Here is a 25244-nt window from a genome sequence, read left to right as displayed (position 1 = left end):
GGCCCAAGCAGCTCAGCAGTGCTCAAAAATGAAGAAAATAGAGAAGACAACATGTGAGAGAATTTGTTTAGTCTGATCCTATGTATCCAGGAAAATTCTCAGTGGGACTGAAGTAATTCAGCAAACACATACTCTTTTCCCAACGCATATTATTTTTCCTTTAAAAGTTGCCCTCAGAAACAACAAAAGTTTGAGTCTCTACATTCTATTTTGGGGAAAAAAAAAAAAAAAAAAAAAAAGGATGTAGCTGTAAAGTTTTGATTCCTCCAATAGACTAATAGGACATTTGAAAAAAAGAAAGCTAAAACACTCCTCCCTCCCTTCTTCCCTCCCAAGCCCTCTTCTACTATAATGCCAGAACTGAAAGAGTGAGTGCAATATGACAGAAAGCAGGTCAACTGCACTACAGTTTCTCTTCAGAATTCTCACTGTTCCCTATCAGGACCAGTACCTCTCCAAAGAATACCTTATTAATGCCAGTACATATTTAATTCTGCAGATTTAGATGCAGCATTCTCCACTAATCCAAAATAATGCACATWACTACTACTACTGCAGGAGAATACCTTTTTAAGGCATCATCAAGCCATTCTTGAAATCTTCTGGAATTTTGCATTAATTGTATCAAAACACTGATTTGAAAAGGGGGATTATATAATTCAAGTGACATTTATTCTGTTTATCCTTCACATATTTGAAGCTAGAAGTCACTAAAAATGATCAGTATCATATGATATTGTTTGGTATGATAATGATTTTTATCAGAAGCTAACCCACACTCTGCGAAATCAGCATAAGATAATAGAGCACTATATATACATACACGTGCCTATACTGACAATCAAACCAAAACTTCATTGGCCTCCTCTCAGATGCTATCAACTAGAGAACTCAGTTTGCCTAAGCATGTGATTATATACTATTAATGTTTAAAAAGTAAAGGATATTCAMCTCACTTCTATTCAGGTAAAGCATGTGGCACGATGCATTCTCCAAGAATATGTAAATGACAAATATGTCTTAAAACAAATTAGAAGGTCCTATCTTTAGAAGCCTCCTTCCCACTTCCCTTCTCTCTCAGAACGTTCTCTGCAAAACTGAAGACTTCTCCATATCCTTCAGGTCATGCACATGCAAAGGTTAGTAAAACGGAGTAAGATCAATTGAACAAATGAACTTAGGAGAGGACAGGATTCATTTACTGAGCATGCTCAAACTCACTATGCACCAAGCAGTAAGACTATAAACCCACATTAAACATTTTTATGCAATTGTCCTCTACAGAAGCATGATATCTTAATCACCATTTGATAGCAACTCTGATTAACTCTGATTCTGTGATAATAATTCATTAAGTCTTTAAATTCCCCATATTATTGTTTTCAGAAGAACAAATCTAAAACCTATGTAAGCTCACACCTAAATCTGCAAATAAATCTCAGTTTTGATCAACTGATACGCTTATAGAACTCGGAAATATGAAAGGAATGTTCAGATAGAAAAGGAGACTTAAAATAGGAGTATTCTTCAAAATATATTTATCTAAATTCACAAGAAATTAATGAGAATGTTCATCATTTCCGAAGAAGAATCATGACTCAAATTCAATGCTCTAAAGTATGCCCCTTACAGAGTAAAGAAAAAATAGATGAGCTGAAGTAAAATGAATTTCTACCAGCTACTCTATCTGGACAACATGACTGAGAAAGCAAGCAATCATTGTGTCTAAAGTTCTTCAAAATGTGACAACTTTAAAGATCAAATTAAGTTTATTTTTGTTTTAAACTTTTTGTTTTTAAAGCAGCTAGTTCATTCATGTGAACTAGTTATAAGCACATGAATCTTCATTTAAAGGAAGAACTGGCAAACAAAGGCATTAGATAGGCTTGACTTTTAATGGAAACAAGCATTTTTTTTCTTGGAAATTTCAAAATCAAATACTAACAAGACACAATTAGAATTCAGTTGTAGCCAAATCCATCTACACTCTATACTGACTACTGTTCAGGGCTAGATTTATTTATGTTCACCCAGTGCAYTTTTTCCCTTCTGAATATTAGATTAAACATGCTCAGTAATAGAAAGTTTCCAAGCAATCCCAAAGCTCTTCGCTATTATCCTTTTTTCTTTTTTTTTAAGCCATGCCAAGCATTCTTTCACCACACAGATGCAAGCCACAGGCCAGTCCATGTGATAACAAAAGGTAGTACCTGACCTGCTGTTAGGTATGTAAGGGATGCGTGTATTGCAAAGAGAAGCTAATACACCCTGGGATAGCGGAAACACACACTAGAATGGAAAGAAGTTCTGCTTGGGGACAGGGAGCCAGGATCCTCCTCCAGCAACTGCCTCACTGACTTCTGCCTCCTCATCTCTGTCCTACCCTCTGTTGTGGCTTCTGTCAAGGTGGGCTCCGGGAAGCCATGCTCAGGGGTCCTGCGCATCAGCACCTCCCCCTCTTGCTCACGTTTGATCCCTAGGTCTGTGGAGCCGTGTTGGATCGGTGAGCCAGGTATGCTTGAGTCAGCCTCGTTTGAGAAGTCAAAGCCATCTGGGATTCAACATATAACATTTTAGTGCTTTTCTGTTCCTTTCTTGATATTCCAATCCAGGTAGGGAAAATAGAAGATTTATGTGGACACAGAACACACACAAAACACTACCCATGCTTAGCTGAGAACTGTGAGAACATCCACAGAAAGGGACAGGTGGGCTATACTGTAGACTAGAGACTAGCAAATGAATATAATGGCAACTACAGGAAAGACAAACATGACCCAGAGTCCTCAAAACAGAAGACACTTGCTTCTTGTCCAGGACATCCTGATTCAGCTGAGGACCAGAGGTCACTAAATCCCTTGGCATACGATTTTTAAAAAAGTATCAACAGAAAACGCCATCTTTGTTTTCAGACTCCTCTAAGCTCCGTTTATTTTTAGGCTATTCTACTTTTTACCTTCAGCCATTTATGCAGCTTTTTTAAAAATGGATGTTTTATACATGCAGCATCAAAGCTTTTTAAGCGTAACAAAGTGATTTCAAAGCAAGCTCTTTGCTACACATACACTGAAGATACCATATCAAGGGAAATATTACTACATATTTTTCTTTTTCATGAAGTCAAGCACACTTCCATATGGTACAAGCGTTCACTACAGATAAACAGAATATTCCTTAGCTATCCAAAGGTAGTTCATGACATATCCCCTCTGTAAACAGGACYATGTGATGGTAGAAATGATGTTCAGTTCTTCCATCTCCCACCGCCTTCAGTGGCCTCTAGTTAGCTGTAACCCTACCAAGGGCTGGATAATACCATTGCTTGAGCTATTTATGATCGGAGGCAGTTGAGTTTTAGTGTGGATTATAGGCAGAACTCAAACTCCAAGTCGAACTCTGCCACCACAATTTTATGCTGTGTAACATGAAGGAAAAAAAAAAAAAAACTTAACATTTTCCAATTTCTCTATTTACTTACCTATCTCATAGGCTATCATCAAGTAAAGAACAAAACAAACACTGAATGCTCATGTTCATGCAGTGCTCTGAAGATGTAAAATATTATACATTGTTATGGAGCATAGCCTTTCAAAAAAATAATTATTATTTTGCAAACATTCAAACTCAGAAGCCAGGTTACACTGATGAAGATGAATACAGTATGCTACATTATTTGCTGTTGGCAGAGTAAGCTCACCTTCTCTCCTCCAGCGATGACGACGAATAGAAGCTGTTGTAATAGCAGTCCGAGAAATCCTCGGCACTGTGGGAGTAACTTCAACTTTCAGTACCTTCTGGCCTTCTTGTGATGCATCGGGAGCATCAAAGGGCAGCGAGTTTTTCATGGCATTTGCAACCTAAGATAACAGTAAAATGCTGTACTACTATCATCCTTAACAGCACTAATGACAATATTAATTAGATCTTTTTGCTGCATTAGAAAGAGGAGATAACCAAGAACAGTTAATTAGACCAGATATGGCACAACCTCGAAGATTCACAGTTGATATCTAAGTTGAAAAGTTTATCACAAACCTATGCCCCCACATGCCCCCAGCTAGATTTTCCTAATTTTTTGCCTTTCTGGGGGATCCACTTTGTTCTGGATTTGCCACCTATACTGACAAGAGCACAGGAAGTTTTCCAACCAAGTGAGACCRCAAAATAAGAAGGAAAATAACCCTAGTACAATTCCTGTTACAGAAGCAGGTCACAGGCCAAGCAGATGCAAACAGTGTAAGACTATGCACATGGGAGATACAGTGCCAGCTTCCCCCCAAAACAAGRTGTTTGGATTGCAGCTTCTTGCAAGATTTAAAAGAACTGCAACTTGCACAACAAGCATCATCTCATTAAAATACACTGATCTTTATTAGAMCTTATTTTTTATTGTAATAACTTATTATAAAGCCAGAAGTCTTGTTTTGCAACTTTGAGAGAATAAGTGACCTATTTTGGCTTTGCTGTTTTAGCTGCTCCTTTAAAATTTACCGTAAAATGGCTGTGGGGAATTACAGGTTTACTTTTTTATTTATAAAGAAACTTTCAATTATTGTTTCCGAATTTAGAAAGAAGTTGTTCTAAAAGTAAACTCATTACTAGCTCATGAAAAGCACCTGGGTCTGTACAGTGTATGCACTACTTAGCAATATAAAGCTCCTGCATACAAAATGTGATTTAAAAAAGTGAACTCACTTTGATTTTCAAAAAGCTTATARATTTTTACACAATCAGCCAGTAACAAAAAGATTAGGCACATTTTAAAGTTAACATCACATATTTATTCATATATCTTATGTTTCATATACATTTGACTTCCTCCATACTTTTCACTCCTCCTCCAATGGAGACAGTAGGTAAAATAAAAGGGTCAGAGAAAATTAAAACAAAACTGTGGAAAATATATCTAGCTAATCTTAATAAAAATCCTACCTAACAACAGTTCCCATCATAATTTGGGCACACTATTCTCTCCATTACAGTTTACAACAGATATTATGAAAAGCAATAGCATGTTGCCTCCTCACAGACTTTCTCTTTTATCAGTAAAAATATATAAATAAATAAAGTTGAWTCATCACTGGTGGAACTTCAGAGATCAAAATTCATTATATGACGAGAGAAACAAATCTCTTAAATCCATGTAGTCTTGTTAGCTCAAGGCAAAACATTCAAATTTCATTTTAAGATTTAGATAAAACAAGGTTGGCAGTTTTGCCCACCCAAATGAAACACAGGTCTACTTTGTAATACATATCTTTTGCTAGATACCCCACTTCTCTGACAATACATAAGATTTTTCTTCCTTTTAGACCATATTCTTTCTCTGCTCTGTAACATAGACAGAAATAAAAACTGGCATTTTGTTTATTGTATAAAGTCTCGTGTCTCAGCTGATAYAGTAGTATCATCTGTTTATAGCACTATTAAAATTACGCATTTCCTAGTTTTGTGCTAAAATCAATRTTTTCATTTGTTCTCCTCAAACCAATGGCAAAATTAAGGCACTTTTTCATCTCCTCAATATTGTCTCAATATTATAAAGTTATCAGAAGCCTTGGAAATATAAGGGAGGTCCAACAAACTCCTCAAGCTCCCAAAGCCCACATACACTAAATTTGCTAAGCTAATGAGRAAATCTTTGGTTAGCATCTGCAAAAACACGAAGTAGGAGAAATCTACTACATCACTGGAATGGATCCTATTGACGTAACTTTCTTTGTTCCATTTGTCTTGGGAAAATCTCAGATAACGTTTGATTAAAAAAAAAAAAAAAATCAATGCACACTGCATGTCCCCAAAGCTACATGAATTAAGGGTGTTTACTGCATTAGAATAAAGTAAAAGTGGTTTCCTGCATGTTATAACAGGCAAAAACCATCAAACAACCACAGAAAGAAGCAAAACTGGTTCAAAGAGTAATGTCACAGATCACAGAATATTAACTAAATCACGAAGACTTTTCACTTCCTAGGGGCTGGAATGGCTGCCATATAGCATCTTCTCCAGCTGCTGTTATGATCCTTCAATTCTCCATTAAAAGTCTTCTCAACCAACTTGCAGTCTGACACCTAACCAGCACATAGACTCCTGGCATCACTGCAGAAAGGTTCCCTTCCACTCATGCAGCTGTGTTTTGCCCTTTGCTAGCCAGTTCTCTCAGCCTCACCACTATCTGTGAACTGCTCTCTTATTTACACTTAGGCCCTTTTCCACTCTGTCCTCCTGAAACTGTACAAGCCTTACTGCATTCATCATTTCCTTGATCATAATTAAGACCTCAGAAATTCATTTTTGTTATATTGAACCAAATCAGATCAAGAACAACAGTATGCCTTCCTGCCTTCTATCTACTAGTATTGCAGCCTCTTTTGTGTAGGGATCTTTCTCAGTAAACAGAATTAAAAACTATAAATTAGTAGCAGAAAACTTCTGTAATAGGACTAGAAAAGTGACAGAATACTTATTGGRCCTTTTAACAGCTGGCTCATTTAACAGCACAAATTGTACTTCTGGGGACAGAGGAGTACCATATGGTAATGAAATTAATCTAAAAAATAATCTAATGCAACAGTAAAACTTTGAAACAATCCAAACAACCAGTTTGCATGAGTCACAGCCCTTCTCAGTCAGGAAAAAAAAAAATCCAACAACTCCCCAGCACCACCACCCATACATATACCCCTCTCAAAAAGCAATTCTTCAGGATCCCCACAATTTGCTCTCTGTCCCAAGCTCCCTAAGATCAACAAGCACCAAACCCACACTGACAGGCACAAAACCAAACATACAGCAGAAGTCAGGCTTGGCTTGCCTGCCTGCAACTATCACAGACATTGGAGAACTGGTTTCAGGTCATATACATCCACTCTTGCTTACCAGAAATGAGCTCTGACAAAAAGAAAATCCAATACAAGTACATACATCAATTTWAAAAAAACGGATAAAAATACTGTTACAAGAATGGACTAGCTGTCCTACGCTTCTTGACTACCAAACCAGGAAAGTCTGGGTGCCTCCGCACTCAAGATAGGGATTTCATTTTGAAACTTGGTGCAGGACATTTGTGCTGAGAATAAAAGACTGGCTGACTGGAACTGAGCTACCTCCTGAGTCTAGCTTAGCTTACTAAAAATACTGAATCTGTTGACTTTTCCCYGTTGAAATCCCCCTTTTTTGGCTATGAAACTGACAGCCAGCATTTATTTATGCATATGCTTTTCTTCTCCCAGAAAAAAAAWTTTTCTTGCATTACTTCCTACCCTTTCTAGTGCAGTGTCTCTGGGCAATGGTGAAAGAATGTGGCTTGGCAAAATACTTCTACATTTAAGCTATTTCTTAGCTTCCTGATGCTGCTATTTCAACTTTTTTTAGACTGTATAGGCAATATGAAACTGTTTAAATAAGAGCATTAAACCATATTGTCAAAAATATTTCTCCAAGAAATGTACCTAAATACAGGGATTGTGAGGTTTCTCATTTTGATGATGACTGATGGCATTAATTACACAATCGGTCTGAGTACAGATAGCTAAATATAATCCTAATGTGGAGGACTGGCTAACCCCTAAATGGACCTCAAAGAATYTGCTGCTGTTAGGCAATCCCAGGCAAAGACTGACGATGGAACTTATGTGGGAGGATGCACAGACGGCATTTTATTCAGTGCCAGTAGTTTCAAGTATTTAAAATACAAAATTTTATAATGCCACTAAATTACACATATCTCCTGGAGAAAACAAGTAGGTGAATGGAGTCCAATCTTTGAAAAGCTCAAATTGCTTGAGTATATAGCATGAGCCCAAGGACACTTTTTTTTTTTTTTTTTTAAAGGAATTCAACAATTTCATAAATCTGCATTTTACCAATTGCAGGATAACATGCTGGGAAACTGCAATGGCCGGAATATTAAGAAGAGAATGCACAGATGYACCCACACACATGCACAGAAAGACCCTGACAACCAGGGAAGGGAAAGAAGATTGGAGATATTACCATCATCAAACAATGAGGCTAAGTGGCAAAAGTAGCTTTGCAAAAACAAGGAGATTTCAGAAGATTCTCTCAATTAGAAGTCATCTCAAAAAGCAAGCTGATTAAAAATGAACACTCAGGACTGAAAATTGTCGTATCATCAATCGAATTAAATTTCGGATCCTCCCACATACCTCCTAAATGTAGTATATTCTGACAGGGTGGCTCAATTCCACAGGTTCAATATTTAATTTAAAACTTTCATTCTGATGAAGCAATGAGTCATTTCCAAAAGGAAACAGCTATTACAACAATGCAATGGTAAGATGCATTTAAAATGCAGCACTCCCAGAAAGCTTCCAGATAAATTTTCCAGCCAAGACGAATTCATCAAGAGAAAATTTTACCTTATTGGAGAAGACAGGGATGTTAGAATGCCACATAAAAAGATCTTCCCCAACTCACTTCTTTCTTTGTTATGCAAAAGGTGATAAACACTTACTGATTTTAATTCAGAGGAGGATCAAAATCTGATGGCCACAACTCTGATAGAGAAATTGAGATAACATGTATTCTACTTACTTTAGCCTCCTTATTTTTCTTCTTACTTTGATCCCTCATTCTTATACCTAACAAAAATAAAATCTTTCCATTCCTCCTCTCCATCTGTCAGCCTCTTTGTCCTCCCCAATCATATACACCTGTATCTAGCTCAGTTTCATAACTTCATTTCATTTTTATTTCTCTTTTTTTACGATCATGACAGCAATTACAGTGGAAACTGGGGAAAAAATACCACACAACATCATTTTATTGCTGCTGCTCTAATGAAGGAGAAGGTTAACACTTGTGTGATTTCGATCAATAAAAATCTGATTTTGACTCCGGACATAAAACTTCTTTTCACCTTTGGCTGTATCCTGTTGGTGATCTTTCCAGTGTGTTGATAGTTAGAATACATTCTAAGTCCTGCTGAAGGTCTAGAAGCAAAGGAAACAACTTTTCCCACAACCAATGCCTTATGACATATAATCATTTAAACTTTGAATCACTCATGGGTAGTTTGGGCCAAAACAGCAYAAACATTTTGCTCCAACTGTAATATATTAGAAAATCCTAGCTGTCAGCATCGTTGAGCCCTAAGAGATCCCAGCACCCTATCTTAATACTCAAGCAGAAAAAGTATGATATAAACAGCTACATTGAAAACAATAGCAGCTCTTGACAATCACGTGCAATTGGGAGTGCAGTAAATGGCCACAAACGCTTTTGTTACCGGTTTCATTTCAGAAACACATCCGTACTCTTCTTCATCAAGTCCATACATTTCAGTGGATTGTTTCTTACCAACAGAGGCTGTGAGTAGAGTTCAAGCTGTGCTCTGTAAATTATGTCCTCCAGCACCTCCTGGCCAAGATCCCACTGACCATTATATCTAAAAAGAAAAGAGATGTACTTATCTTTCAGTATTTTATACATATCAACTTGTCTTTTTTTCTGCCCAAATCCAACTGTTCTCTTTTATGTTTATGTGGAAAGATAGAGACGAAGAGGTAAAGGTTAACATTACTTAGCAGAACTGAATTTCTATCACACATGGATTTAAGCTAACCCAGGAGCTACTGGCATTCAAGAGGACAGCCTTTCTTCATGTATCTTGGCATCCAAGCTCATCGTGCATATAACGAAAAGATATCTCGTGGCAGTGGCAGCTTTGGAMAAGATGAAGCCAGGAGTCTCACTCTTTATCACCTACTGCTGGCAGTTCATTACCTACTTAAACGCTGACAGAGATATTTCCAGATTATCAACTGGCTGAATGAGCAAGTAACAGGAAAAATACTAATTCCGTTAGACTCTTGTGTGATATGAATTTCATTACATGTTTTCAGTCATAAACTAACAAGCATTGATATTTTAACTCCTGTAAAACCAGCCATTTATTTTTCTACCAAAAAGAACCACCCACTTACATAGCATAATAGACGCCTGTCAGCAGCTGCACCATAAAGTCCGGGTCTAATACGACTCTACCACAGTGTTCTTTCCAGTGTTTCTCATGCTGCCGTGGAAAGCCACTCACACACAGCCTGAAAAAAATATACCATTCTATCAAAAYATTAGCCCCACAAACATAATGTCTTTACATCACAGATTTTATTCTGTTTTCAAAAACGAATCACCAAAATGTAATTACTCAATGTAGAACAYTTCTTACGTTGTTCTTCCAACCATTAACGTAGTTTCAAAACAGTGTCTTGAAATGTGGCAGATAATTCCATGAGTGCTATACCCAAATAGCCATTAATTCCACCAYTTCCTTCAAAATATAACCAGCTTCTAAAGAATGAATGTTGTAAGATGTTCTCTGCTGCTGGCTGGCAAGTATGAGATTCTCCAAGAAGATCAGTAGCCCAAGCCAATCTTCTTTAAAGGACATGTAAGTGGTATCAAACAGAGAAGTTTCCTCCCATGTAATATATGATGAGAGCATATAGTCGTATTTTACCTAAACTTGAATAACACAGATACTGTGTTCCTGAAATTTACTTTCAGGTGCCTTCTACAAAATTTTCTGGCCCTTGAAATAAAGCCTAACTTCTCATATCTTGTATAGCACTGAGTCCACTGCAAATAACAGAATATTTTTTCAGAATTTTAATATCTAATCTTCATCAGGGAAACAACATATGGCTATTAATATATGTTGGGTTTTTTGTCATAAGAGAAACTAATGAGTATAGATCTTAAAAGCAATGGACACACTGAAAATTGTACTCCAATTATTTATTTTCCAGTAGACGTATCAATGCTTAGCTTTTACACAGTATAAACATCTAGTAACATGAATTTCATGGGCACATACTGACGCTGATCAAAATAGAGGAAAAAAATAGGAAAAAAATAGAAAATAGAGAAAAGCAGATAGCCACATAAAAGGAAAGCCTTCAGAAAAACCCAAATACACACACACGAAAGCAGTATTATGCTGAATTAATGCTCTGTCCAGCAAACGACATCTTGCACCTCTATCAAGAAGCAGTATGTACCTATTCTTTTCTTCTTCAAAGATGAAGAAATCTGGCTAAGAATAACAGTACTATCTAGATTAAAACTGATGAGCTGAGAGACTATCTAAAACATACACAATTCTGCATATACGTTCTGCACCCTCAGTAACAAAAACTGGCCATACACAATTGGCACAAATTGCTTTGTAGAAGACAAGCAGATGGCTTGACAAAAAAAAACACCACAATGCTACCAAGAGAATTAACTGCCAGCCAGGCACGGCCTAATCTCCACCAAGGCATGATGCATAGTACCGCAATGACTCTGCAGGCAGCACTCCAAGTCAGGAGCACAAAAGCTTTCAGAAGAAACCACAAGGTGAAGCTTGAACACAACGACCCATAGAGGATCCAGAAAATTTCAGCTTCAAGATCATCCCATCCCTTTTCCACGAAGGAAAAGTAAAAATACAGATTCCCCAAAAGATTCACTAAAACAAACATGGAAATCCATATACAAATGAGATTTCCTCATTCAGAATTGTTTGTTATATGACCTGCAGCAAGTCCTATACCTACATATTTGTGTAGCAAGCCATATACTTTACATCATCAAATGTCCTATTTACAGCAGGCTGCCTGGTTCACTCAATTTACAAGATCTTGCGCCCAGATGACTATCTAGTGACAAGGGAAACCAGAAGCCACAGATCTAAAAGATGCGGAAGAGCACTACAGAAAACTGGAAGATAGTGCACCTGTAATTCACTATGTCAGGCTAGAAATAATCTGCAGTTTAAGACTGCTAAGTACAGTGCCAGAACCATGAGTTATCAAGCTTTTGGAAAGTTTAGGCTTCTCTTTGAGATACTAATGGCTTAATTTGGTAACAAAGATATTGTTTTCTTGCCCACAATAAACCAATATATTTATGAAACAATTGAGAAACAAAATTATCTACAAAGGTCAGTCAAACATCTTCCATTGAAAGAACACTGAGCCTTTCACTTACAAGTGCACTTGCGCAGGAAGGAGATGTACATACAGAATTCACAAAAATTTGAACATACAAATAAAAAAAAATTTTTTTTATTTGTAAAGTCTGTACCCAGCAGATGAAAGAAGCATCCCACAACCTAGTTATTAGTCAGCTTGTTCTCTGGCTTAAGACATCTAACAGCAGAGGCTCTCACTTCAACATGCTACTAAAAGACAATGTCTGCTAGGAAATAGATAGCAAATKAAGCATGGTGACTTGAACCTTCACTGTTGTTCATACTAGACAAGATGCTACAAGTTCAATATTGCATATTCTATATTGAAACAATTTCTAGTGAGTATTAGAATGCTGACAAAAGACTAGCAATTTGTAGAACAAGAGCTTCATAAAGGCACACAGAGTTCGCAAACAATAAAAAGAACTGAAAATGAAACTCATCAGATAAGATTGTTTTCCAAGTACTATTCTGTTTCAGATGGTGGCTGTTATCCAAAGTTATAGCTCCAATTTCAGAATGGACTGCAGAACCTTCTGAATCAAATGACCTGGAACATTCCCACTTACCACTTTTTCAACTAAAAACCGTTCTAAGAAAGGACACTTGTGATGAAAACACTAGAAACAGGAGAACATTTAGGACAGAGAGGAATTCCCTCCCTCCAAATTATCCTCTTCATCAGACGTAAGCTTAAAGCCCGATGGACAAAGTCCAACAAAGTCTGAGGACTCCTGATAATGATGCAGCACAACTGCCAAGATTGTCCACGGTAAGAAATCGTTTCTTCATCAAAAGAGGCACACTACCCTCATGGGAAAAAAAAAAATCCTCCACTAAAAGCAAATACAACCCTTCAGAGTTCAGCAACCAAAAAGGAAAAAAAGTTTAGAATTTAGAAAAGTTTATCCATTTGATCAGCTATATTGGTCAACTTTTCACTCTATTAAGTGATGTTACAGAAAAAAGTTTGAGTAGCTGCAAAGCATGTATTTTTTATCCAATAGCTTTTTAGAGAATGCTCAAGAAAATGTTACTCTTCTGGCATTTAAATGACAATTTTAAGTTTGACCTTAAACGTATTATTTAAAGCACTCTTGCTTATGAGGTTAGTATTTCCTAAACTAGAATTTGGTAAGAAAACTTTAGTGAATTTACAAATGAAAATCGGGCTTGAGAAACCTTTCCATTACTTGTATTAACTTACACAATGGGACAAAACTTTTACCGATTCACTAAAATCTTTTTTTAATCTACAGAAGAGCAGAAAAGCTTGATGTCAGAAAGGAACCATGAGTGTCAAGGTCACAAAATGGTTTTAAAGTCAGACAGAAAGCATTGTTAAGAAGGAACCCTTCAGCATGGAGAGAAGTGAGTTTTAAGGCTGTTTATTTTACACACTGTGGGGGTGCATATATAAAGTAAAAGGCCCCCTAGGTAAATATAATTTCAAACTTAATTACATACAGAAAAAAAAAAAAAGAAGAAAGGGGGAGAGGAGGATGTAAAGAAAGGCGGGGGGTAAAGAAGAAAAGAAAACCCACACCATCTTAAGAGTGCACTCCATCTATTGCTTTTACAATACCCAAAACAGCACTCTGCTCTTTTTAGAGTAAAAGCACTCCCAGTGTAAATGTCTTATCTGGATTATACACAGCTACAGAACTAAGGGTAAAATGACTAGAAAATAAAGAGTTAAAATAGAGGCTATTATAAGGTTCCATTAAATGCATGCTCAAATGAGCAATAACAGATTGTTTTAGCTGAATGAATACAGTCATGTGGAATCTGTATTTCAAAGACTAAGGAAAATGACTACAACTCAGAATTGGAGCTGAGGTGGGATTTTGCGAGTATACACTTTACATAATGGGGATGATAAAGTGCAAGAAAAAAAACACGCCTGTTAACTAACATTTATTCAATTTATTACAGAATAATCCCATTGTTGTAAGTAATTCATTGCACCCCAAACCGTTGCACCTTTTCAAAAAATAAAAAAAATCCCTAGCCTATGAAATGGTGTCCCCTCTCCTCTTTATCTGAAGAAAGGATCAAATTTTCAACACACTTGGTAAATTCAGCATAGTCGTAGCTCAAATGATTGTAATGGAAGCATTCCAACAATTTTGTCCTTTCCCCATCAGAAATCAAGAAGGGCGGGGGGGAGGAATGAAAAGAAAATAAAAAAAATAAAAATAAAAGAAGAAAGAGGATAGACTCATCACTGTATGGGTGTATTACTAGGGAATATACATTGTTAGAAGCTATTATGATTTTTCTTAGCTACACCCTTGAAAGGTATGTAGTAGTTTTCTTTCACAGAAGTACTCTGCTGAAGCAAACAAGCTAAATCAAAAAAYACATAAAGAGATTCCACTATATGGGGGTAAGAGGACAGAATTCATCTAATTTATCTAATTTTAGACAAAAATACTAGTAAAAGAGCAGGTATTTGAGAATATCAGAGATACTTGAGATTTTGAAATTTTCAGAACAAAAAGCTAGGATCTTTGCCAGTCAGCTCCTTCCAAGATTATCAAAGCAGGAAGTTTTATAAAGAATGTGTATAGGAGTTTGAGAAATTATAGTATTGAATTTCCCAGAAAACTGGATGATATTATTAGGGAGAGTTGAAGGGGGAAAAGAGAGAGAGAAAGAAAAAAGAGGCTAAAGTCCAGAATATCATCTAAATCATGCAGAAAGCAAGACAGGTTAATAGTTGGAAGAGGAGGAAATTGGTACTATTCCTGATAAGACTTTGAAGTTGACCATACTGAAAAATGTGTAAATCCCATAAATGCAAATAAGTCAGAGCAGCTTCAACAGACTAATTTTCTCCAAAACTCATTGTTTCAGATAATGAAGTGTTACATAACTAGAACTAAAGCCAGTGCAGTAGGAAGATAATCCAYGTGTTTTTCTGCATGCAAGCACAGTATCAAGCTTCCAATTAAGCTGCAGGATTGACCGAAAGTTACATCAAACACAGCAAGCAAATCCATTCTCTTTTACTGGATGAATATTTAGAAAACTAGATGTGCTCTGCAGGACTATTTCAAAGGCAAGTGTCTCACCTGGAACCCATCCTACAAAGTGATTGGTAAGAAGAGGCAGGCATATAGACAATAGCAGAATTGTAGCACAGCATGAGAAAGCTCAGCACCTCAAACCTGAAAAGAGACAAGAGCAAAACCTTGCATGCTTTAAATTCTTAATATTCCACTAGAATTTTAAGTAAAATTCCACATCTCAGACTCAAAAAATACCCCACAGAAAAGTGTCAGATGTAAACAAACAAATACTGACATCTCTCTTACATTTTAATAAACTAACTTGAAATAGACTATTGAAGGTTCAATATTAAGCACTTCAAATAAATTATTACTACTGAGAACCACTAGCATATGGCATAATCACAGATGATAATATTTGAATAGAGACAGCTATGGAATAGGACAAGTATGCAGTAGCTTTAAAATTATTTTATCAGTTTTCCCAGAACTAGTTCTAGACACAGGTAGAGCAGAGCACTGAAACAGCCAGTCATGGTCTCAGAGTCTACTGTTCAACATGCAAGAGACCTGGCAAAAAAGGTTGGCTGCAGCTATTACCAAGACATAGCCTGAAAATCTGGGGGAAAATATCTACCGATGGTGAAAGGGGCACCATTCTTTACATCCTCACTGCAGCAAGAACAGCAAACCCAACCATTGATACCTCTCATCCCTACTGTCTATCCACTCAGCCCCATTCTCCCTTTCCTGAGGGCAGGAGGTGGAACAGTCTCAGCCTCGTAGCCAAAACTGAGTATTAAGCTTTCAGGACAAATTGAATYGACAGACATAAACCCAAAGATAGCCCTGACAACCACAGACACGACTGAGAAGTTACTTCATCTAAATTAATGAGTAGGAAAGAAACATCAGTTGTTGGAACACACCAGAAGTTGGAAGCAATAACAAAAATAGTATACCTCAAAGTTACTTATTTGCTCTGCTAGTTTTATTTCTACATGCTCCATGTTCAGAAAGGACATGTAAGAAATCTTGAAGCATTAAGACCAAATTTATTATCTGCCTAGTGAAATATCTAGAATGTTAGAATGCATCCACGTACCGGTTCTGTGCTGTAAAGGTTTCTCTTTGAGGATGAAGATCACTATAAACTACCCTGATAAGATCATGCTGACACAGAGCTCCCTCGGTCAAAGCCATGGATCCAATAGTAGAGGGCTAGAGGTAGATGGTGGGAAGAAGGAAAAAAAAAAAAAAAAAAGTAAGAAAGAAATCAAACCGTAAGTAAAAGAACACCAAAAGCATRTATACTTCTAACATATCAAATGTAAAGACACATTTGCCTTGTAATCTGTAAAACTGAAGATAATTCCAAAATACAGTAAAACTAAAACATAACCAAATTTAATTACTATAAACAACTTCCACATTCACAAGCAACAGAGCAGATGAAAGTAATTTTAAAACTTTGATTCTCGCATATCCATTTGTAGCAAGTTTGTCCAAACTGCATAGGCTTTTTGTACAATGGTAGAGAAATTATTATTTCCTCAAAGAAAAACAAGATTCCAAGTTCAAACTGTATTAACTAGAAGTTGGAAGAAGAAATAAACCATCTATCCTAACATTCAAGAGAATCCTAACATTCAAGAGACAAAAAACACACAGTTGCAACTACATYGAAATTAACCTCCATCCACAACCTGCACTGTAAACAAATAATTTTCARCATTTACTTTGCTGCTCTTCTATTACTGTTACTGAATTAATTACACCGATTTCAAGATACTGACATTGAAACTTTAGTGCAACAAGATGAATTGAAACTGGTTTCTTGCATTAAATAGATTCAGTTTTCATTCCGCTAATAGGTCCAATTCTAACTTGCACAGCAGCACTCTTACCTCATGATATATTGAGGGTTTAGATAATGAAGGAATAGTAAAAGATAAAACTTTGTTGTTTCCATCTTTGTCAGCAATTTCCTGCAGTTAAAAAAAAAAGAAAAAAGAAAGAAAAAAGAAAAAAAGAAACAAAAACCCAGAAGTAAGGAGACAGGACTTGGGATCTTCTACATCYTTAAAAGATACTTCACAGCAATAAGAAATCAAATGCCCTGACCCAGTAAGACAGTTCACACTGTAATGTCTTTACATGTGTGCAGAATACCACCAAATTTATATACACATATAAGCAATGGGAAAGACCTCTAGTATGGACAGCTTTGCAGAATCCGTCTGCAATACTTCACAAAACAGCACTGGCTCTCTTGATCATTGCGACTTCCTCAAAAAAGAATTRAAAACTTTTCTAGCCCACCTTTAATTTATAACATTTATTTATGATAAAAATGCGCAATGGTGCAAGGCTAAACTTTAAGGCCACAAGATAACGACGCATATGGGCTGATGAGTCACTTGCTGACAATATCAGCATTGTACTTCATAATAAACCCACCACAGAGAAAGGTGAAATCAAGGGGACTAGCAAATGTTTCTGCAGGCATGCTATCAGTAAGAAGTACACTGAAAGCCTTTTGAAAAAACATTCCAACTGATCAGATTTTATAGTTGCTAGGCTACTATATAAGCAAAACAGCAGTTTTTAGAAGAAATATAATTTAATAAGGGCAATTATAGAGAACTACATCAAAAAGGAAAGGAGTTTAAAACCTTGATTTTTCACATTGTACTGTAAATTTCAWAGCAATGAGCTCTACTTATTCCAGTTTATATGAAAATTTAGTCCAAAGTAGCATAGTACTTATAGTAGGCTTTAAGGATCACAATGTGAAGAGATCTCTTGGAATCTAGTAGACTGCAAGAGATTTATTCTGGACTTTCTAAGAAAGAAAGAAAGATGTGCAAAAAAATAAAATATCAAGAATTGAAACCAAAAGGGGTAGGGGGGGAAAAAAAGAAAAAAAGAAGGGGGGGAAAAAAAGAAAAAAAGAAGGGGGGGAAAAAAAGAAAAAAAGAAGGGGGGGRAAAAAARAAAAAAAAGAAAGTGTCTATTTTGAGGCCTCTTCCTTCCTGAGTTTGAAGAGAAGGAAGAAACTACTCTGCTTACAGAACATTAATCCCCAACATGAGTTTCAAAAGGAACTATAAAAGAATATATATGGAAAAAATGATGCCAAAGATATATATATGCTACTTAAGTCCAGCAAACAAAAAAAAAAAAAAAAAAAAAAAAAAAAAAAAAAACAGCAAGCACTTTCCATTTTTTTTAAACAAAATAAATCCAGAACAACTTGATTTTGCTGTTTTTAGAATGGACTTAAGAAAAACATTAAAGTATCAGAATTTGATTGTCTCACGTACAAATATAAAATACTTGTTTACATATCTATTCTGATAGTAGAGAGAAAGTCAATATTTCAAGGTAATATGGTTTAAAACTCTATAAAACAGAAATTCTCACTAGAGAATGATAAATTAGCAGTATTGCCAATATAGGCAAACAGCCTTATAACTATACAAGAGTAAATATTTCAAGTATGAGGCAGAACATAAAAAATTACCTTTACATCTAATTGCCAAGCCTAGTCAATTTTATTTAAAGTTGCAGTTCCACTCAATACAAATATCTGCCTTAAATGTAGAACAGCGGATGCTTAAGTGCTAGCTTGTCTCACTTACCAAGTTGTAAATGCCAAGCAGCAATGCTTCAATGCAACCATTACTCTGCCTATCCCTGCTGGCAGTAAGACGGAGATAAACCCAGATCAACTCCGGCAAAAACTGCAATGTGAACCTCTTGAGCCGAACTTCAGAACTACGATAAAGTTCAAAAAGCTGGTGACAAACAGGCTCCAGAAGCTGTGAAAACAAAACAAAACAAAAAGAGACTAATGAATTACTAGTAGGCTTCTTGAACAAGACTGAACACAATAGCAAATGTGCTACACCATAGAGCCACTGAAGATTACATTCCTTGATGGCAAACTAGTGAATGAACCAAAACGATACCCACATACCTTTTAAGGAGGTCCATAAGGACAGATTTTAGGGGGMGTTTTAGGCAATAAAGGGAAATGTGGCCTTACCACTATAAAAGTGTCATTCTTAAGGGCTACCAGTATGAAATTTACTTTATATACAGGTGCTAATTTAAGACATGCAATAGACAAATGGCTTGAACTATGTTCAACATAAAATTTTAATGGTGCAGTTGCAAGGTTTAGTAAAGTACAAAGGTTAAAATTAGTAGCAGCTGCTAATCACAGGTCTATAGATAGAAGTATGAATTTATTTCTTACTTAGTTTTTTAGCCTCAAACCCAACAAATATGCATTTGCTCAATATAGTGCTAACTGATTTTTCTTTTCTTGAGCTGCCTTTCAGGTTTCAGTTTAAGAATCAAAAAGGTCCTTATCAAGTGAGCACAACATGAACATCTGAAAAATTCTGTCATTTTAAGAGTCTACAATGCCAAGCTTGTAGTTCAGACAAATCCACAAAATGGATACTGAACAGAAAACAAAGTCAACCTGTCTCTCTGCTYCCTATGACTAATGAAGTTCTACATATCAGTCAAAACCCATTGAAAATAAATATTCAGACTGAAATTTCTGTAAGGCCCTTGATCAATATCTACAAACACACTTTTTTCCAGGTTGTGAGAAAGGGGATGTTCTGACCCAAGGAAAATAACTATGGGGCTCAATGTCCAAACAGACAGAAGTATCCATGTAACCTGAATAGCCTCTATTCATACACAAAAGTTATGCAGAATTAGAAAATTGAAGCCAGAGTCTCAAATTAATTTTCTTTCTAACTAGTCACGATTTATATTGCTCTCATATACATACACGAAAATATTATACGTACCACTTTTAGAGTAATAAAACCTCTACATTTCACTGACACAATTAGCAACTGTACTGGTGAGACCAAAGGCTTAGTTAGAAAATATCCAGTATAGAGACAAAGACCAGAGAAGGTATATGTGATGTCTCCTCCAGCATGCACTCCTATTCCCAGGGACACACAGCTTTGGACTTTTCAGAGCATTAGCTGCATACTTCATAGACTTCAGTGTATTCTTCTTCCATTGATTTGTCCAATCATGAAATTCTCAGTATCCAAAACATCCTGCAGAATTCGCTGTCACTGTTTAGCTATGCTGCATKAGGAAGTACTTCCGTGGTTTGCTGTGAACCATACTCTTGGAAACTTTGAACAAGTCCCTTGCTGTCAGCAGATGGACAGCTGTTTCTAAAAGTGCTTTGTTTGAATGTCTGATAAATGCACACACACAGACACTAAACATAAATTGGATAGAATTTCTATCAAGATAGCTGCCTTAAGTGAGCATCCACTTTATAGTAATCAAGGAAAGGTTAAAAACATTTATTACTAATTTCTAGCAGAGTATCCTGGTCAGTGAAGCATGCTATTTTTAAGCCACTGATTACATAAGCTGTAATATCACARCTATATAAAACAAAACATTGCTGTCAGTCAACTCCCTTCTTATACAAGACTTTGGTCTAAGTACTTTGTGTAACAAGGCTTCTTGCCTGACAGCTTAGTTACACTAAGCTAAAAGGTTGTTTTTACAACAGAAGCAAAGGGAAACTCAATGAGGAGGAGGAGGGAGGGAGGAAAGCTGGCATTTGGAATGCTGACAGAATGGGAGAAGTCCAGTAATTTGGACCACATAGTCCAAATATGACAAAATATGACTTTTTACAAGGCATATTTTTMTATAAGTAAAATATTCAAGACTTCATTTTTGATTTAAGATTTAAATGAAATCAGAAGCCAGTAAAGCTTTCTTGGCAGAAAAAGCCCTAGCATTGTTTTATGAAGTTGAACATATATTATTTAGTGTATCTATTCTAGTATTTCACAGATACAGCACTTAATATGTGCATCTTCTGAACATATAAAGTAACCAACCCTCTTGCAATTAATAYTTACTTAGTACAAGTTCCCATCTAAAAGTAACACTAACTATCAAACCAACTGTTACAGTAAGTGTTCAATTCCTCAGAGACAGAACGGTATCCTTGTTTTACAAAAAGCCTAGTACATTTCAGATGTTCAAATAATAAGTGGTTAATAAATAATTCACAGATAACTGAATGGATTTTTAGTTTTTCTTTAAAATAGAAAATACTAAACAAGAAKCTAGTATAAAGAAAAAGGGAAGAAATCTCTATGGGAATTATAAAACACAAGCACACCTGCAAGGAGGAAACAGGTGCAAGAAGAGCTAAGCAAATATTAACAGGAACCAGATATATACAGCAGCATTACTATAAATAGTACTTCTACTAGATTAGAAATGACAGTAGCCCAAGGTATTTTCCATTTGAAATCAGTCAGTCTGATCTAGGTCCCATTAAAAAAAAAAATCACAGAGAAGAACTATTTACTTTAGCAGAAGTCAGATCAGACCCGACCAGAGCAGTTAGCGAGTTTATTCAACTTTCTTTCAAATGGAAATTTTATAAAATTAGTCTTTTAAGTGATAGCATCCTCCCTAGAAAGATACAGCAGTCACTGGTACTGCATGCAAGTACTCTCTCATTTCTATCATTTGCCATTAGTTACACAGAAGTTTAAGAAGTGCAAATTACTTAGTTTAAAATCWGAAAGTTTTTTGTACTAACTACTGCTGTCACAAAGGCACTACAACAAAAAATATTTTCAAAGACAGAAACACAAAGTTCTTCCTATCAAAAAACAGCATTATCTTCTTCTGCCTACAAATTTGTTATTTGGAAACACRAAACTTGACATTGTAAGGAAGAACACATCTCTCTTGCATTGTAGATATTTGGCTTTTCAGAGAAAAGGCCTTTTCCCATCAATTCTCTGAACGTAAATATTCAGAAGACACTGGGTAAACAGAGAAAGCAGCATTTGTCACCAGTAGTGAATGTATACAGAATGAGTACCCACTTTTTTAGTGCCAAAAAACCTTCAGTTCAACATTAAAATAAACTAAGTAGCACAGTAATCAGTCAAAGCATACACGGTAGAGAGTCCATTATAACTATCTCTCTTCAGACAAGTTAAAACCTTACATTAAAGAGTTTGTTATTAGCAATACATTAATTAGTACAACAAATAAAAATKAAGTTTTTACTGACTTGGATACAATAAATGATAATGGTAAAATTTTCAGATTTCATCTTTATACCTCAGAGAGACACGGACTAGTCATATTTCACAGAAGCTGGTTAACAGTTTTAAAGCTTGGCTTATTTTCAAGGTTTGTCAAATCTTAAGATCCATACCATGGCTTGAAGTTAAATATAACGTACTAGAAAATGCACAGCGATATTGGAAACGTTTRTCTATTTAAAGAATTCAACTGTAGCAGAAAATAAAAGCTCATTTTGGGGCTTAAATATAATGCAATGGATGAAATTAGTTATTATTTGAGGAGCACTGGGTCTGAGAAGTGCTTGGCCCAGGCACTGCAAAGGTGATCTCACTTTCTTTCCAAAATAGTCACACATCAATACTCAATATTTAAATATCACTACTGCACTAATGTTGATTTAAAATCTACAAGGGTTATATCTACAACTATAAATCAACTCCAAAAGAGTTACGAAAATATAAAAAAAATCCAGTACAAGTACAATATTATGCAGGGATTAATATACTCTTCACTTAAATAAGCTGCTTATGAATGAGATCACTCTCTGCTCTTTATGTAACTTTCTGTTCTAGTCATTATCTTCAGTGTATTAAGCAACTTGGGGAATTTCCTAAAAGGTAAACAATAACAATTGTATTCTAACATGAAAGCACACTTGCTTTCATCTGATATATACACTGAAATTGATAGACAGCTGTCAACAATTAACTACCATGTACCTTGGTAGTTTGTTTTGTTTTTTAAACATGCTGGTTCCATCTTAAATTAATAATCTTAGCCTTATCAAGATAGAAGTATGTGACTAATTCAAWCCCCACTAAACAGCTGCCCTTTTCAGAAGTCTAAAAAATAGGGCAACCTATGATTAAGCTGTACTAAAAAATTACTTGTCCATCCTGTTTAAGAATATAGCAAATACATTTTTATAATACTCTGCCACATAAGCTTTATCTTCATAAGCAATCAGTTACTCTTCCAACAAACAATGCCCTATAAAGTATGTAAAAAAAAAAAAAAAAATCCTCAAAACCTTACTTTGAACCAAATGTTACCTTAGAATTATCCAAAGTAAAGGTGGATATATTTCATCTTTACTGTTATACTATGGTAATACTCCTCATAAATGGAATAAATTTGGAGAAAATGCAATAAAGAAATACATGCTGCCTTAAAAAGCAGATCTTGAGGTAAGCCTTCTTTGAGTTTTAGACYGCATACCTTATACTTGAGACTAGAATTGGACCCAAACAGCAAGAGCAATTCCAAAGAGAGAAAGTTCAAAAGGGTCAGTGTGCAACAACACAAGATGACAGTCCAACCCTTAAGACGACACACTATTTGCAAATTCGGCTCTTTGCACCATAGAAAATGAAATCAAATGCTTGTTCTCAAAGCAAAAGAAACCTTTTAACATATACAGAAGTATATAAACACACACACAATCACACACACGCGTGTGCGCATGCCAAAAGACAGACAATAAAAGCAATGGTGGTTTCAACTTGGGGAGAGTRTAACAGTAGCTTCAATACAAAGAAAAAGGTCACTATTCAATCTGCTAGTTATCAAACTGAACAATCCTGGTGAAGCATTTTTTGTCAGAAAATTATGCAATCTCCTCCAAGCTCTACCAAGTATTCAGTTTCGAAAAGCAGCTGAGTTATATCTAGAAAAATATGAAGCTTCCTTTCTGTGCACACTTGYAATTTAATTTATAAATATACAAGAGATAACAGAAGATAACTGTTACTTTAAAACATTTTATCTAAAGTAATTTACACAGCAGTGTGTGGCACATCTGCATAATTTATTCAGAAGTTACACTTCACACACTTTCCCAGAAATCCTCATGGCAGAAGCCAAWGGATTAGAAAGCAGAGTTTTACATTATYTGCAACATGAATTATATATGGGACATCAACTAAGTCTTCATTGTGTATGTTTACATTTTGGAGCCCTGGTTCTGCTTTTGCCTTCAACATTGTAAGCCAGAATTACAMATACACAATGCTAGTACAAACAAAAAGAATATGTGGTTATATTAATTGCTTATAGGATTTGATAAAAATGATTCCATCTTCCACTGTAATAAGCCAGCAGGTGGACAGCACATTGGCCTTACTGACCTTAACTGAAATTGGTTACTTTGTCTCTGTTATGACTGAAAGATGGTTTCTTGGGGAAGAAAGAAAAGAAAACACCTCTAGTAAACAGCCAGCTGTGGCGTGTAAAGCCTAACAGACAACAAAAAAAGTATGTTTTGGGAGCAGAGAAGGTTGTGCCTTACCAGAAGGGCATTAAAGTAACTGTTAAATAACAAAAGGATAAAGAAGATGGGGGGGGGGGATACCTATCTTAAGAGTACATTAGAAAAAAAAAAGATTCTTCCATTTTCACTTCTAAATTATTATAGTTTTTAATGGGGAGAAGATATAAGCATGTTAACAACAATTATTTAAAAGGCTCTTACCTCATTATTTGGGTCTTGAATGACCTTATAAAGAGCTGGTACCAGAGGTTTTTTTCGGTGCAATGTAGCTGCATAACTGGAAATTTGTGTTTCAGGTAATGCCTGAAGAAGAAAAAAGTTGTTATTCCAAAACTTAACAATCACCATGAAAACATTCAGTCTCATCCCAACATGAAGAGCAATTCCTGAAGTTCAGTAAATTTTCAGAATTCATTCAGTACCAATTCTTCTTCTCCATTAGAATAGCATTTCAGGACATGCAGCAACTTTTCAGAGTTAAATCTGAAAGTAGCTTCAAATTTGTCTTTTCTAAAATCATTTGCTCCATATCTTGGTATGAGGATTCCTGTTCTTTCTCGATATCCCACACTAAGCACTTTTCAAGGTCTTTATTTATCAACTTAAATTTTACTTAAGGTAATCTAAAATGAGTATGCACAGTCTCAGGTTCCACAAGTAACCATGGCTGTGGGTTCTGCATCCTTGACTGCTCTACATACTGCTAACAATAATGTGCAATTTGATTTCATATGTCATCAATCATGTGAGGAGTAACTAACTCTTAACTTAAACAACAGATTAATTTCATCTCAGTCATGAAATCTAGTTTTCCTGTTCATGCATTATTCTGTATTTCATTCAGCATGATTATCGA

General features: G+C 35.8%; 1 protein-coding gene across 8 annotated transcripts in view; it reads right to left on the bottom strand.

Moving 5' to 3' along the window:
- The window catches only part of HYCC2 (hyccin PI4KA lipid kinase complex subunit 2), a 66101-nt gene that overhangs the window by 10474 nt on the left and 30383 nt on the right, over window positions 1-25244 (bottom strand). For 5 of the 8 annotated variants that reach the window (XR_014895154.1, XM_085299434.1, XM_085299435.1 and 2 more), the window contains 9 exons: window positions 24590-24691; window positions 18639-18818; window positions 16902-16982; window positions 16100-16215; window positions 15058-15153; window positions 9948-10064; window positions 9322-9409; window positions 3698-3857; window positions 2384-2551 (listed from right to left, as the gene is read on the bottom strand). Coding sequence is in view for 7 of the 8 variants with exons in the window: in XM_085299434.1 (XP_085155560.1) it covers window positions 2384-2551; window positions 3698-3857; window positions 9322-9409; window positions 9948-10064; window positions 15058-15153; window positions 16100-16215; window positions 16902-16982; window positions 18639-18818; window positions 24590-24691 (1108 nt within the window). In the remaining variant the exon portion in view is untranslated. The remainder of the gene's footprint in view (window positions 1-2383; window positions 2552-3697; window positions 3858-9321; window positions 9410-9947; window positions 10065-15057; window positions 15154-16099; window positions 16216-16901; window positions 16983-18638; window positions 18819-24589; window positions 24692-25244) is intronic. The other 3 variants (XM_085299441.1, XM_085299440.1, XM_085299439.1) reach the window with 3 other exon arrangements.

Source organism: Rhea americana, unplaced genomic scaffold (assembly GCF_003343005.1).
Source record: "Rhea americana isolate MKP2758 unplaced genomic scaffold, rheAme1 scaffold_15, whole genome shotgun sequence".
NCBI lineage: Eukaryota > Metazoa > Chordata > Aves > Rheiformes > Rheidae > Rhea > Rhea americana.
Note: the sequence above shows the minus strand (reverse complement) of the source record. Positions and strands in the feature narration are given on the sequence as shown.